We start from the raw sequence: 15,757 nt of genomic DNA on the forward strand, positions 1-15,757 counted from the left end.
GACCAATCAGAATAAAGAGATCTTCGTACCGATTGGTCGACGCTTTGTAAATGCTGAATGCGATATAAAATATTGGTCGCAACTTCCGGTCTCGTATATAGTCACGATGCACGAATATCTAGACACGCGAACGCCGTACGATTATTTATGCATCGAATCGGAAGATTATTATAAAATGTCAAACGTCGTTGCGTGTATAGACTTATTATGAGAGAGATGATATATAGGATCCTTTTCTTTATTCTTTGTAAAATCCAACTTGTGTCAAATAGGAAAAGAGGAAAGAGCGCAATGTTTTCTTTCATCGGACTAGATACACAATATAAATATACGCAACATCAGCGCCATTTTGGAAAATTACTCTTTTCAAACGGCAAGTGTCAAATGTCGATACTCGTCCGCGTGTCGTCGCGCGCGCCGACCGTTTTGAATTTGTTATTTTTCTCCGCGAGATATATCACTGTTTAAGGCATTATCGGTTAGCGGACGAAAAAAAAAATATCACCTTTCGTATCATCACGATATTCTCGATTCTCGCTGCTCTCGCAGAAAAATATCGCGCGATTCGTGAGCCAAAGAAAGAGAGAGAGAGAGAGAGAGAGAGAGAGAGAAGGAGCGAGCAAGCGGATGTGAGAGGAGGCCGGCGGTGTAACGGCTCGGCGGCGATCACGCGTACCACGTTTCTCCTTAGCCTCCGAGTGTTGAAATAACTAATCGACAAAACGGCTGCGGGAAAAAAGTCGGCCAAGAAGATGGCGGATTCCGAGGAACTGGAGGTGAGTGAGTGCGCGTTATAAACTAACGTCCGGGCGGAACGAACGTCGCGCAGCGTCATCGTCGCGCGAATCCGTCGGATCGCGTTTGCCTATTGTCACGTTCATTTCCGGGTCGAATCTCGCACGCACGGGCGAGAACGATTTTCACGTGGCGAGACGACGAGACGCGTACGTACGTAAACGTAAGGTAGGCCCGCGCGCGATATCCCCTGCCTTGTTTAAGTTAATCGTCGCCGATCGACTCGATGGTACGCGCATTCCCGTCGACGCGTTGCCGGGGGTTCGGCCTTTATTTCGTTGGCGCGCTTCTGTTTACTCGCGTTGTCGCACAGTTTGGCTAACTACACGGCTACGCGGTGCGGGATTATTACACGGCGCATCATGCTGGATCAACCGTTCGGAGCGGACGAACATTATTGGTAAATTACAGTGTCGGACTACCCCTCCCCCACAGATCGCACGATGAGAATGTGAGCGATCACTTGGCTCCGACGGTGCACGGCTTTCTTGTTCGTGAAACTCTACATGGGTAACCTCACACTTTATCGTCTTGCTCCAAAACTCCGCTGTTATTGTTCCTCCCGACGTTGCGCTCCCGCAATCGATGCATCGGCGGATTGAACAGATTGTCACTTTTGGGGAATTTTGTTTCGCATCGTGACGGCCCGCAGTTATCAAAATATCACGTGTTACCATGTCATCCATGTGACACTGGCGGGTGGCTTTGTATATATTAAAGTAAATCGAATGTCGCAATGGGATTGTCTCTCTATGCGATTGGGGTTCTTTTTTTAAATAGAAGAAAATAATTCGCAATGTCACACTGCCAGAATCCTTGTTAGAGAAACACTATGTTTTGATAGGTAGTAATATTTTTATACATACAATGTAATTTTTTTTTTTTTTTTTTTATTCATTATCGAGAAAGGATTACCCATTGATCGAATATACAGCAATGGAATGTTTTCATTACAGAATATGGTATTAAGTTTTCGAGTGTCTGAGCTTCAGATGCTTCTTGGTTTTGCTGGTAGAAATAAATCTGGCAGGAAGAACGAGTTACAAGGGCGTGCGTTGGAATTATTACGCTTGAGATCGTATCCAGCTATCCGGTTAAAGATACGTGAATTGTATAAGACAATACAGTAAGTTAAAGTTTAAATATTTAAAATATCTGAATGAAACCGTAGGAATTGTTGGATTAGTTTTCAAATTATGTAAATAATTATGATTACTTGAAAAGTTTTTAAAAAATTTGCGCAATAAGTAAAACAAGAAAAAATTGATTGCTACATTGGAAGGGCACGCTTTTATGAAACTTATTTTTGTTACCTTAAATCTGAAAAAAAATATTTTTCATAGAGCAGATCAAATGCAAGCGCATCAAATGTATGGTCAAACTGGTAATACCTCTGAGTCACAAATTGACCAAAATATGCATAATAGAAATTATTATACAAGGTAAATATATAACTTTTTATAAATGCATATTTAGTATATATGCGTTTAGAAATAGCAATATTTATGTGAAACAAAAATATATATATTTCAAGACAAGCGATTAGTCAGCAACAGCAGCAACAACCACCTGTCTCTGCTGGGAAGGAGCTGCCTCCAGCGCATCAAGCATCTATGCCTCAGGCACCTAGGACCAATCCAGTATACCCAACAACTGGTTATACTAGCATAGCACCACAAGTAAGTACAAATATATGTTTAAGATGCATGAAAAATTAACCCTCGTAGGTCAAACATTTTTCTTGCTCTGTTATTGGTCACATGATGTGAGTCATAATGTCGCACTTTTAGCTGTCACAGAGTGCTTGAAAAAATCTACAAAAATTTATTATATTTCTTGACATCTATAAAAAAAGATCATATAAAAAAAAGTTAAAAAATAAATTTTAAATATTTTTTTTTATTAATTAAGGTTTTCGGGATATTCTATTGCTAATATCAATAGAATCAAGATGAGCCGTATGTGATCTTTAATGGTTAAACATAGATATTTTAATTTTTTTTCAGCGTACTGCAAATACAGGATATAATCCATATCAATATCCAACCAAAGTCTTACCAGCACCATTACAAATACAACCTACGAGCCAATACCCAGTTCATCCAGATGTTAGACTAAAGAGACTCCCATTTTTCGATTTATTAGGCGAATTATTGAAACCATCTAGTTTAATGCCACAGGGATCGATGAGAATACAAGAAAATACATTCTTATTTCATTTGACTCCACAACAAGCGACTGATATTGCCAGCGCACGCGACTGTCGAGCTGGTAGTAAGATGGATTATGTTGTACAGGTATGTTGAGAACTTACATGTAAAATATATTATTTATAAAATATTGTTGGGAAAAAAGAACATATAAATAATTTAAAAAAAAAAAAATATATATATATATATTTAATAGTATTTCTTCATGTTTTTATGAAGCTTATATATAATTTATGTTTCACCTAGGTACAAATGCGATTCTGTTTGCAAGAAACGTCATGCGAGCAGGAAGATTATTTTCCTCCAAATATTGGAGTAAAAGTTAATGGAAAAGTGTGCCCCTTACCTGTAAGTTAAATTGAATTGGTAAATCTCTTTCAAAATTTTACATACAAATGCGATAATGTAACTTGTAAAAATGTAAAATTTGATATGAGTATACAAGTTTTGTTAATATTTAAACGATCTGATAAATAATTCGTAGAAAATGAATGTCAAAAATTAAATTTTTTCAGAATCCTATACCTACTAATAAACCAAGTGTAGAACCGAAGAGACCACCACGGCCTGTCAATATTAGTCCTTTGGTGAAGCTATCCCCTACGGTCGGGAACGAAATCCGCGTTACATGGTCGGCTGATTATGGTAGGCGATACGCAATCGCGGTGTATCTCGTTAGAAAATTAACCAGTGCAGAATTACTCACTAGATTAAAAAACAGAGGTCCAAGGCATTCCGATTATACTAGGGGATTAAGTAAGCGGTTATTTTACAATTATAAACACTATTAGAATTGCTAGACAGAAAAGCTTTTATCACAAAAATAATTATGAATTATTTTACAGTTAAGGAGAAATTAAACGAAGATGCAGACAGTGAAATAGCTACTACGTCATTAAGAGTATCGTTAGCTTGTCCTTTAGGAAAGATGAGGATGTGTACACCTTGTCGCGCATCGACATGTTCACATTTGCAGTGTTTCGATGCTTCTTTGTTTCTTCAAATGAACGAACGGAAACCTACTTGGAATTGTCCGGTTTGTGATAAGCCGGCACTTTATGACAATCTCGTGATCGATGGATATTTCCAGGAAGTTCTTAATTCAAACAAGTTATTGCCAGACGTAAATGAGATTCAATTGTTGCAAGACGGTTCGTGGGAAAACTTAGTGATAAAGAAAGAGAAAGAAAAGGAGAAAACTGAAACAAAATCGCCGGCTGACTCACGGGATAATAAGATTGATGTAGACACCGTGGATTTAGGTGAGAGGAAAATATATATTTAAATATATTTTACGAGATAATGCATAATTGTAGCACAAAATTTTAGAGATCTAACAAATACCCTGTGAACAAAGAGCTAAAGAGATTCTTGAGATTTATTCAAAGTTAATTCAAGTTTGGAAATATTTCTATGTTGGATATTAGTACTGTAAATGATGCAATACTTTGTTTATTTGTTTAGATGAAACTAACCCTACTACGCCCACACCAAAAGAGAAGAAGCGCGCTGTCATTATTGATTTGATATCTGATAGTGATGATGACGATGAAGATAACACGCCGACTCAAAGTACAAAGAAACTCGCTACTGGTATTTCATCACCTAAGAAACCACAGACTAGCTCTATTAGTAGTACGAGCGAATCACCAGAATACATGATAATCGATTTAGAATAAAGAATTGTGTAATATTACACATACCACAGAGTTATTGTCAAAATTAGTTATTTTGAAAAAAGCTCAATGCCTTCTTTATTTATTAAACTCAATCCGGATTTAATCGACATATTTTATGCATTATTTTATACTCATAGTGGGCTTTTGAAGGAGTTTAAAATGTGTAAGACTTTTATTTTTTGTAACTTTGATATACAACATTGCATATAATAATACATGTAAATACAAATCATCTTTCGTCCAATTCCACTTTTGGCGAACGGAATATAATAAAATTGAGAGTCTGATCTTACTACAATAAGTATATAATACAATTCTTATATTTTGAGATTGATCATGTAATGTGGTGTAAATGAAGATAAAGTTACCCTTTTTTTTTTGTAAGCTTCTTGTTAAATATAAGATTTTTCATGATCAAGTTGCCAAATTCATGCTTTAGTTATCTTATTTCTGTTAAGATTGTTATTTAAGTTTAACATGGTTGGAAAATATTTTTGACAATACTTATTTTAATCAGAGTTAAGACTCCTTGGTCTTTCACTGTAATTATATTGAATTATCAATGCAGTGAATGATATTCTTAATAAGATTTACAATTACTTTTTGATTTATGATCGAGAAGAAAATATTGCGTACATCTCACAAATCAAATCTAGAATACTAGAATTGTGATAGATGAAAAAATTAATTTATTTCGATGTATAGCAAGAAGAAAAATTTATCCAATTTCTCATCATAATCCAGTATTGGTATGGTAAAAAACTGGAAGCCTTAATCAATGACTTAAATTATGCTATAATATCTAATTTTTGTATAATGTTTAATTATATGATCGGTTCAAGTGAAAAAAAATTATCGGATAGTTGCTCTAAAATTCTTGTATAGTTAGTTAGAACATATTATAAATTTTGTTCTTACACTAATCGAATGAATACCCTGATTTCTGACTGTATATTGCAACAACTATGTTCACTCAATAAGATAGAGAAAATGTTTTTATTGCGGCGATTATTTAATATTTCGCTCTTTTGAGGAGAAGGGAGAAATTATTTTTATTAAAAAATATTGATAAATTTTACTGGCAGATATATATAGATGTAGAAAGTGAAAATGTCTGTATGTATGTGTTACGTCAAGTGTATTTTAGAGGGAAGTAATGTGTTACTGCCTTTTTTTTTTTTTACATGCGAATCGCTTTTCACGTATCACGATAATTAATTAGTCTCATCAAAAGTTCCGTTCGGTGGATACATGTAATTGCGCAATGATATACCGGAAAGTCGTTGGTCCACAGGTTGTCGGGTGTCATACAGACTAGGCGCTTGACCTATTATTCCTAGCGTACCACCGATGCATGCGATAGTGAATACCCAAAGAAAGAATCTGTCCAGAACCATAGCTACGAATTTCCAATCTTCTATGACCTGTGAGAATGGATGGATCCTTTTAAAATGCGACTTCTAAAATTACTCTTGTCGATATTGTATAGATATATTGATATACGATTGTATAGATATATTGATAGACATTGTAAAAAATATATTTGTACTATATCATATATAAAAGAAAAATTTAGAGACGAGTCGAGCGAGGACGAATAAAAGAGAATTATTATAACGATGCGAAATTGTGCAGGGTGAGAACGTTAAAAGCGAATTCTTTACCTCATTATCTTTGTCTGCGTCTTTTATGTGCTGAGCAATGAAACGCACACCCTTGAGAGCTGATATAACGTCTGGAGATAAATGTTTCGGCATCGTATTTTCGCTGTCAGTAACTGAAACGATGTGTTTGATCAGCATATTTTTTTGTAAGACTTTAATTTTCTTTTTTTTGCTCAACGATACACTTAAGATTTATGTCATTTATCCTGTACCATCTATCACATACTATCTTTAATAGTGCAGATTATATTGTTTAAATATGTTACGTAATATGTTGGAAAAATCATGTAATCGATGTCCTACTATTTTGTTTTCACGAGTATCTTACAATAATATATAAAATTATGTATAATAAATGACAAAATTTTCGTATAAATTTGATTTCTCTTTATTCTAGAAAAATAATTCAATAACAGTACACTAATGTTACAAAAAAAAAAAAAAAAAAAAAAAAAAAAACTAGAGAACTAAAAAATATGAATTGTCAAAACAGAAATAAGAAATGTGTCAAACAAGAAATATTACCTGACGCGTGCGGTATGTGTCGTGCATCATCATCTCTGATACTCTTGTATGTAGAAGTGACACTTTCGAATGCATCTGGGCTTCCTTTCAGTTCTAAAGGATAATCGCTTACACTGTCGAAAATTAAAGAATTAAAGGCGAGCATAGTATGTGATGTTGCGCTTAAAATCAAACGCTTAAGTGAAGCAATTTACTTTATCTCGAATTAATATAATGCTGCAAACTTCTTATTTTTAATGTATTCTTCATCAATATTCTTTCTTCTTATAACTTTTTTATCCAATCAAATTTTTCGATATGTACTTATACAGTGTTGTCTTATAACACATTTTATTTGGGGGAAGGAAAAAAAAAAATCGCAAAAAAGGTATTTTCTCTCGTCAAATTTAATATCAACATATTCTCTTAATAAAAGATGATACATGTATATAATGAAAGATCTTTTAAAATTATGATTAATTTATAAATCGATTTTCAGGCTACTAAAAACTTAAACATCTCTAAATGAATGAGAAATTGCGTGATATTACCTGAAATCTATTTCATTAGTGTATGCACTATCCATGTAAGTATCATCGTATTCTGGCGTGGAGTATGGTGTACGTCGCATCATTAATACCCTCGGCATCCAATTCAGAAACACTTGTCTTACCCACGGCGACATATTATGCGTCGAAGGCGATCTATGTTATTTGATTCATTAAAGACTTTCATAATCATAATGTAACAAATTTTTAATAGGCAATTGTTTTTATTTTCATAAATTACGGCTTTATTACACACACGACTTACCGGAAATGTACATTTAAGACGCAAACTGTGATCCAAATGGATAGAGTAACTAAAATCATGGTGAACAATAGATATTTTCCAAGTAAAGGTATGGCCAACGATGTTGGGGGAATAATCTCGGCTAATAGCAGGAAGAACACCGTTAATGAGAGAAGAATGGAAGAACACAATGATACCTGCGTGACAAATGCGAAGCAATTATGACAAATAAAAAGAATAGAATTATATAAATATTTCCTGTCAAAAAATATTTACTATAAAATTTTTTTTTCATGGCTATTTCGTTGACGTGACATTTTCGTACATTCGTTGTCTGCGACGAAATGCGTTAACAAAGATTACAATTTCGGTGCAAGAAACTTTTCCGAAGCCAAATAAATTTTCGTGATCTTCGGTAGACTTTAATGATTCCGATTCGAATGATATATTTACCTTTTCACCAGAATCGCTGGGCAGATAAAAAACCAGCACCGTTAAAAACGTGATGCCAACGCATGGGATAATAAGGTTGACAGTATAAAATAGAGTTTTTCTTCTCATCGTAATATTGAATGTGATATCTGTAATTAAATGATAATAACGATTATTTGTGGTCCAAATTATCTAAGATAAGATATTCGAATGAAAATATAAATATCGCTCTACTAACAATGGAAATAATTAAAATGAGCAAAATTGTTTACTCTGCATATAACTTTAAATGTTATTAATCCTTTGCATAGGTATATTTACCCGAATAAGGTTCCGTGCAACATGGATAATATTCTTCGTTGCGTGCCGCTGGTACTTCAAGAATATCCCATTCCACTGATAAATAAAAATCGCTGAGATCTATGCCGATCTCCACTAGATTGCTACCAAGCTCTTGCTTCATATGCTTCAGATCTACCTGTAGGCAAAAGACTTTACAAAGCACGCTTTTGAAAAATATTTTTTTATATATTAAAGCTACACAAAGAGCAATTAACTTAGAGACTTACAAAGCGATTGAAGTTTGTCACAATAAATATTGTTCATAGAAATTAAATCAGCGGTTATAAATAATCAATTTATATAATTTAAATAGAGGTAAAGTTTAATTAATTAAATGAAAAATTATTTTAACAAAAATCTGTAGAAAATGTTCTAAAACTACGAGATGTTCTTTTAATTTAAAAAATATTTCGCTCTCTCTATTTTGAAATCTTATAATATATTTATCCGAATATTTTAATTCCCAACATTATACATTTAATTACTATAATTTTTATAACATTATATACATGTCATTTTCAATTAAGTTTCAGATTTTACGTTTTATTAGTGCAAGAAGTTTAATTTTAATTTCGATGAACAAAAATAGATTTGAAAGCAACTGAACAATATGGTTTCATTTGTCTGTTTACTTTGTGTAATAAGGTTTAATTCGCGAGACAAAACTTTCTAATTTGAAACGTTAAATGAACAAATATTGATTTTAAATAAAGAATCTTTGTTAACAATGTTTGGTTACTTTAGGATATCCTATATTGTTTGCATAAATATACATTGTTATAACCTGAATACCGTTGTAAGTCCACGAGCCAAACTTCATAATACACGATTGCTCATCAAACGGGAAATACTCCACGTTAATCTCACAGGATGACTTGTAAATTGCCGGCGGTTTCCAGTATACCTCGCCAGTAAATTTCAGAGTGGCCTTCGTCATTAACGTTACTTCGTAATTTCCATCTGCGCTGTAACAGCAAACAAGAGAAGATTAGAAGATTGAAAGTTTGCATTTCTGCATAACATCTCACATTCTTTTCTAATTTATTAAATAGATTTCTTTTCGTGGACCATCGCGAATAAATTTCTTTTCTTATTTGAATAAAATGTGAATGATGTGATCTTTCAACTACATTTCATGAAAATTCCGTTGCAATTTACTTGTTGTATAGCACAATGTCCGGAAGCCATATATTTTCGGAAGGCACGTATAACATTTCTATACCACCATACTCCTCTGGTGTCCACGTTAATTTATAGTCAAACCATTTCTACAAAGAACAAACCGAGTTTATAAGTTCGCCTGTATCGGCCGAATACTACTATGTAAGTGAAAGAAGATGATATAAAACCGACAGATATATTACCTGCTCTACCCAGACATTCGTTGTCATGACTTGATTCTTTAGATTCTGTAATAGATATTAATTATTAATTTTCCGCCAGATTCTTAAATATAATTTGAATAAATAAAAGATAACGAGTAAAATGATAAGTTAAGTTTCAAAATATTGTTTTAATGAGACAGGTAGCACTTGTAATAGTCTATATACCATTTCTATCAATTGCGACAACTTTAATCCCAGCCAAACTGTTAAAGTCTCCGAATTATTTTTAACAGGACGTATCAATCTATTGTAATTAGACAATAAATCGTCGTAAAGTCTCTTCGTATCGGGATTCGCTTCTAAAACTTTGCTCCCTATATAACAAAGAATATTTGTTAAAATATTAATTATAATTATTGAAACTATATAGAAATCGAAGCATCACACATATAATGGCATATAATTTTTTTTTAAATCGACTGCAACTCAATTAGAATTCTGTATGTACTAAAAATATTTTTTAGTAAGTTAACAAAACATTTTAAAAATATTTCTCTTTACAATGCCAAGATTTTTTCAGTAGTAAAAAATTTTATGATACCTTCGATACGTAATGTGACAGAAAGAGATACACGATTAACGCAGCTACCTTATGAAATTTAAGATTGTTAAGATAATTTGAGATTTATTCGCTTTTATAATGGGACGAATGTAACGTTATCGCGATTTATCCAAAGAATCGTCTTATCCGATAATCACCGAACTTACCGCAAACGATGCTGGAGACATTGAGCAAAATTGTGAGCACTGACGTCCGCATCTTCCGTACTGTTTACAAACGCTTGTGAAAGTAGGACACTCAGGAATACACTCCGTGGGAAATCCTCGGAGCTCTCTCCGACACACGTACCTTGGCCAGTAGTCTTACAGTTAAGCGGTGTAAAAAAAAATATGGCGAGCGATAACAAAAGCGCTTAAGATGCCTAACCGTGGCGTGTGGTCGGCGAAACGTCGGGCGGCCAGCATCCCACTGGTCCACGATCGATATCCGAACTTGCCGCCATGATACTCCCGCTGCCTGTTCAGGGAGCGACTCGTTCTACTTGCGCGCTGGGATGGGGTTTGCCCGCATCTGCGCGTTTCGCGGGACGAAGGCACCAGCGCGAAAATCGAGGAGCGCGATTCTAAAATGCATTCAGGCTGTCGCGATGGGAGAATGAGAACTTTTAAAAGCTAAGAATTGAAATTCAACTCGCCGCATAATCACGGTGAGTTCAATTTCCGATGCTACGCGAACGTACGCGGAAGAGTATTTTACGCCAATCGTCGCCTCTTTATTCCTACGAACAAACATTGGAATTATTTATCATCTATTCATCGAATCCACGAGTGACCGTAACAATGTTATGTTAAACAGAACTTTATATAATATCATTTGTGTATATTTCATCTTTTATTATTCTAATGTTATTAACTATTATTACATTATTTTTATACAATATAAACGTTAAATAATTTATTAAATATGTCTCAGAAATATTTCTTTTATTTTTTAAATCTTCATCAAGTTTGAATTTTTTTCATTATATTTATTAAATCGTAATATCAAAAATTCATTCAAGCGGTATTTTAATTTTTTAAAAACCTAGACATTTCGTACAATTACAATTTTTATATTTGATTCGTGGAACAAAATTAAAATGTTTTTTATAAAAAATTTTATTAAAAAATTTTATTCAAAAATTTAATTAATATTATTTTTTTTTTTTAAATCTAAACATATGTAATTAGAAATTGAAATACTTTAAAATGTTATTTAATTATCTCTATTATAATAAGTCAATCATAATAATAAAATAATAATTAATAAGAGACAAATATACATATACATATATTAATGTTATATAATTTTAAATTATAAAATTAAATTAAGTTAAAAGCTTTGAATTGTAAACAAATTTAAAATTTTCTCTCTATTAAATTTCAAAAGGATTTTGTTTGAATAAATTTTTGCGTTCAGTATGTGTATGTATGCATAGAATATTTAATTTTTGTTTACAAAATTAAATACTTGATAATTTTTGCTAAAGGAAAATCGCGATTCTAGTTTGATTATTATTAAATATATTGTAGATAAAAGATAATTTATTAGGAATGGAATATCAAATATGTATATTTAATTGTCACTGAAATTGCGAGCAAAATAAATTTCACACGAATATCTTCAAATGAATCCAGCTTAACGATGAAATACCGACGCGTAGAGAGGAGTAAGTGATGCCAGACGCGATTGTATACCACTTCGTATCCTTGTTCGTCCGCTCATACGGCCTGCACTAAATTCTAATATGGAAATACGTCATGGCAGTCGCGCGGATTAGTGCCGATAAATCGATTTTTGGCATCGAGTAACACCGTCAAATCCGCGTGGAAAATCGCGCGCCAAGCGCGACGCAGTAACACCAAAATTCCATTTGGATTTATCAAGAATCCGTCGTTTAATGTGCGGTCGGATAAATTTCTTAAAAGCTATCTGTCACGTGAGAGCGAGATCCCAATTTGGAGGAATCGTTCCCGAAGAGGACAATTGAGACTTGAGATGCGACTTTCGCTCAACATTCCGGAGAGAAAGAGAGAGAGAAAGACGACGATTTGTGCTCATAATACCGCCGTATTTCCTCCGAAAGACGGTGCAATTATGGCGTAACATCTATCCTGGGTGTCCTCGGACGCCCTGACGTCTAAAAGCCACTTTTGCGCACCCGAAACTGACCGATACATTTCACACCACAGACACGCAAGATGCTTAAAGAGGACGTAAAATTGAGCAAATTTAATCCGACGCATACACATACACATATTATATATGTAAATATAATATTCGTTAACTTACCGAGATCGTGATGCCTTGCTGGTAGTAAATTTATTCTGCACGTGTGCTTTTGAGAAGAAAAAAAGAGGAGGAGGGGGGAGACAAATGCTGGGGCAGATCGAATGTGCTTAAGTTCTGAGTGCCTTAGATACTTGCTCATCTACTTACGCCACTGATAAAACGAATGAGAAAGACCCTTTCTCACAACTTTCACAAACATACACACACACACATACATATATATATATATATATATATACACATGTATACACACATGTAATACACCCAAATTGTCTCTGCATTATATTTCAGGCTTTGAATATAATTTATTGACAAACGATAGCTTATGTTCAACAAGTATATTTAATGTTGGTTGCAGCAGTGTGCAATGCTTCTTTACAAGAATGTTTCTCTAATAAAATTTATTTTGTTTTTTTTTTTGTGCAAAAATATTGCAAGAGAAATATCGAAAAATATTTTCTTGGAACAGATAAGAGTTTCTATGCCATAGCGTAACCATTTACGCAATAATTAAAAATTATAAATCAGAAACATACATTTTTGCTAAAAATGTGGATCATCGTCATTAAAAAATTCTTTGTATTGTTAGGAAAAATCTTAATAATGCTTATCTCATTTAAACTGATATTAATAATAATTAATAATGTATATAATACGCTTAGATTTGAATAACAGATTCCTTGAAATTTTCTCTTAACGAAAATATCAACAGTGTCAACAAAATATCCGAGTTATAAGCGATTGAAAGAAAAGAAAATCTGTCGAGAACAAAGTTTCAAAGGAAACAAACAGATGACGAAATCATACTTTTTATTAATTTCAAGTGAATTAGAATCTTAAGTTCAGCTTCTTAGAAGCAGTTATATAATGTTAAAAATTATAAAAAGCGGCGATACATACAAATGATGAGTTTCCTCGATATTCCTGCTAAAATGCGACTTCGAGCTGATCGGAGAATTATGTCGTCAAAATTAAAATGGAGAAAAAGGGGAGAGAATAGAAGACGGAAGGGCTTGTGCGGGGAACACGGCGTATAGTAAAATATTGTATTTACACGGAGAAAATTCGCGACCACACAAGATTTTACACGAGACGATGTCGCAAGAAAGTGACGTTCCCTGAAGTCGGGACGGTGACCAGGAACGATGTCCGGGACGTGCGATCGACGGGCGCCGATTATCGATCAAGGATAGTACGTAAACATATACCCATCCGTACACGTACACGTTCACCAGGCCGGGGCACTTAGCGTATGTTTGTTTAGTGCTTTTTACGACTATATCGGTGAGAGGGTCCCCGCGTGTGTTAAGGCAGGGGCCAGTGTCTGGCATGTAGCTGGGAGTCCTGCGGCGCCGCGCTTCGAGAGAGGGTCATTTATAACTGTTATCGTGAAACTTACTAGCCCACTTACTACCCTCCGCTGTCTGTTCCCTTCTCGCCCGCCCGCCTCAGCAACAGCAGCAGCAGCAGCAGCACCAACAGCAGCAGCAGCAGCAGCCATTCCATCACGGTTTCTTTTATCCATCGATCGTGTATATCGCGCGACCAACGGACACGCTATCCACTCTGAGTAATGACACCCCTGGACGCGATCGATGGATCGCGTACCCTCCTGTCTGCTTTTATAATTTTTGCATTTTACCAGACGATCCACGGGAAGCCAGAACGTGCTAACGTTAATCCGTCGTCGACGTAGACTAACACGCTCCGTCGTTGTTCTTGCTGATGCGATACCGCTGCCGGCATTAAACATTTCTTCTCGTATAATAAATTTTGCCGATATATACGGGAATAGACGCTCTTTTAAATAATTAAATACGAACGCGCGAGTGTACGGATACGAGTTAATGTAGGGTCTCGACGTCAATAAATCTATTCGAATATGTATCGAACGCGATAATAATTAACGATGCGAGTGTATTATAATAAAAGACATTTGAACTGATCTACCGTAAATGCAGTACCGTTAATGGATAATTATTAATGGATAATCATCTTGTCGAAATAAAAAGTTTGATTTTCTTACAATTTTAATAATTTTTCTCGGCTTTTAACTGTAAAGATCCAATAACTGCCCAAAGTATATGTATGCTTTATTATTAGCAATAATTACATCATCGTAAGAGGTATCGAGGAACAAAGGCTTGCTATGATAATAGTGCCCAATATTTTGCTGAATTATATAGCGTACGCGATACCGCCATTGTATACCGTCGTACATATACAATACATCGCTTATACCTTAAATAACTCTAAAATATCGTTTTTAAAGTAAATCACCATTGGCGTATTAATTTACGTTACGTCGCATTTAATTACATGATGTTTTTGTCAATACATTTTGCTACTTCAAAGATGAGATATTTTTAGCTTTCGTCACTTACAACGATCTCGCGATATATACATCCACTGTATTCGCTATAATTACGTTACAAATCGATACAATTTTCCCTCGTAGAGTTTATTTCACTTGTTGGTATCCCTCAATTAAACCTCTCCCGGAGAATAATAGAGACCCGCGCGGACAATAATTCCGAGAATGCGCGTTATCCCACGCGCAATACATTAGCAATTTTCACAGAGCCGGCTATCCAACCGGGGGATTCACGGATCGACGTGCGTTCGCTTCTCTATGTGTATCCGACGACACCCCTGCCCCCCCTCCCCCCCCCCCCCCTCGCTCCCTTACCCTCTCGCGATCGCGACACCTCCTCGTCCGCACACGCGCGCGCACAATGCCCGGGGCGGAATAATTTATTTAGCTCGAGCAATGCAATAATGGCGTCGAGTGCAAACTGCAGAACGCGTTCATTACCGCGATCTGGTTGGGAGTGCGCGGCGGCGTGGACAACAAGGGCGGAGGAGCTGCTTGCTCGACGGACTGGCAGCGGAGAGGTCCTTTGAAAAGAACGGGCGAACAATTTATAATCCTTAACAGTAACACGCGCGCACAAGTGCGAATGACGTAAGCAGATTTTTTGCGCACCCTCGTCTCTCTCTCTCTCTCCATACTCGCTTGTCATTAATTATCCTCTCTCTAACGGAGCCGATTTCATTTCGCTGCTAAGGACGTTGTCGGTTTAACGACGATCCTAAGTTGCGCAGAGGAGAAGAGAATGCG

The 15,757-nt window shown here is 35.2% G+C and overlaps 2 protein-coding genes across 6 annotated transcripts; one reads left to right on the forward strand and one right to left on the reverse strand.

Annotated features, from left to right (window-relative positions):
• The first annotated feature begins 385 nt into the window (after window positions 1-385).
• Su(var)2-10 (E3 SUMO-protein ligase Su(var)2-10) lies at window positions 386-6,691 on the forward strand. 4 transcript variants are annotated; one of them, XM_070301457.1, is made up of 9 exons: window positions 386-776; window positions 1,752-1,921; window positions 2,139-2,237; window positions 2,330-2,474; window positions 2,802-3,092; window positions 3,252-3,353; window positions 3,521-3,761; window positions 3,851-4,267; window positions 4,470-6,691. In XM_070301457.1, exons 1-9 carry the CDS (start codon window positions 753-755, stop codon window positions 4,682-4,684), a joined length of 1,704 nt encoding a protein of 567 aa, XP_070157558.1. In that variant the 5' UTR covers window positions 386-752; the 3' UTR covers window positions 4,685-6,691. The 4 variants fall into 4 exon arrangements, with proteins under 4 accessions (XP_070157558.1, XP_070157566.1, XP_070157575.1 ...); XM_070301465.1 differs by lacking the exon at window positions 386-776 and adding an exon at window positions 783-1,639; XM_070301474.1 differs by lacking the exon at window positions 386-776 and adding an exon at window positions 783-1,305.
• Window positions 5,434-10,909, reverse strand: Nachrbeta2 (nicotinic acetylcholine receptor beta2). 2 transcript variants are annotated; one of them, XM_070301495.1, is made up of 12 exons: window positions 10,512-10,909; window positions 9,969-10,117; window positions 9,783-9,827; window positions 9,577-9,686; window positions 9,211-9,383; window positions 8,398-8,568; window positions 8,098-8,225; window positions 7,666-7,841; window positions 7,404-7,556; window positions 6,874-6,986; window positions 6,349-6,461; window positions 5,434-6,108 (listed from the first exon to the last, which is right to left on the reverse strand). In XM_070301495.1, the coding sequence occupies exons 1-12, from the start codon at window positions 10,561-10,563 to the stop codon at window positions 5,899-5,901; spliced, it is 1,593 nt and encodes a 530-aa protein (XP_070157596.1). In that variant the 5' UTR covers window positions 10,564-10,909; the 3' UTR covers window positions 5,434-5,898. The 2 variants fall into 2 exon arrangements, with proteins under 2 accessions (XP_070157596.1, XP_070157607.1); XM_070301506.1 differs by having other exon boundaries at window positions 8,398-8,554; window positions 9,203-9,383; window positions 10,512-10,908.
• Window positions 10,910-15,757: the final 4,848 nt, after the last annotated feature.

This window comes from Polyergus mexicanus, unplaced genomic scaffold (genome assembly GCF_030449975.1).
Source record: "Polyergus mexicanus isolate NDT 795.1 unplaced genomic scaffold, iyPolMexi1.0 SCAF_1, whole genome shotgun sequence".
NCBI lineage: Eukaryota > Metazoa > Arthropoda > Insecta > Hymenoptera > Formicidae > Polyergus > Polyergus mexicanus.

Bases quoted from the DNA above. Each gene is read 5' to 3' on its own strand.
- Nachrbeta2 (XM_070301495.1), bottom strand. From the start codon at position 10,563: ATGCGGACGTCAGTGCTCACAATTTTGCTCAATGTCTCCAGCATCGTT. The intron at 9,384-9,576 runs GTAAATTGCAAC...TTGCTGTTACAG, and splicing joins GACATTGTGCTATACAACAA to CGCAGATGGAAATTACGAAG. The intron at 6,987-7,403 runs GTAATATCACGC...AATTTTCGACAG, and splicing joins ACTAATGAAATAGATTTCAG to TGTAAGCGATTATCCTTTAG.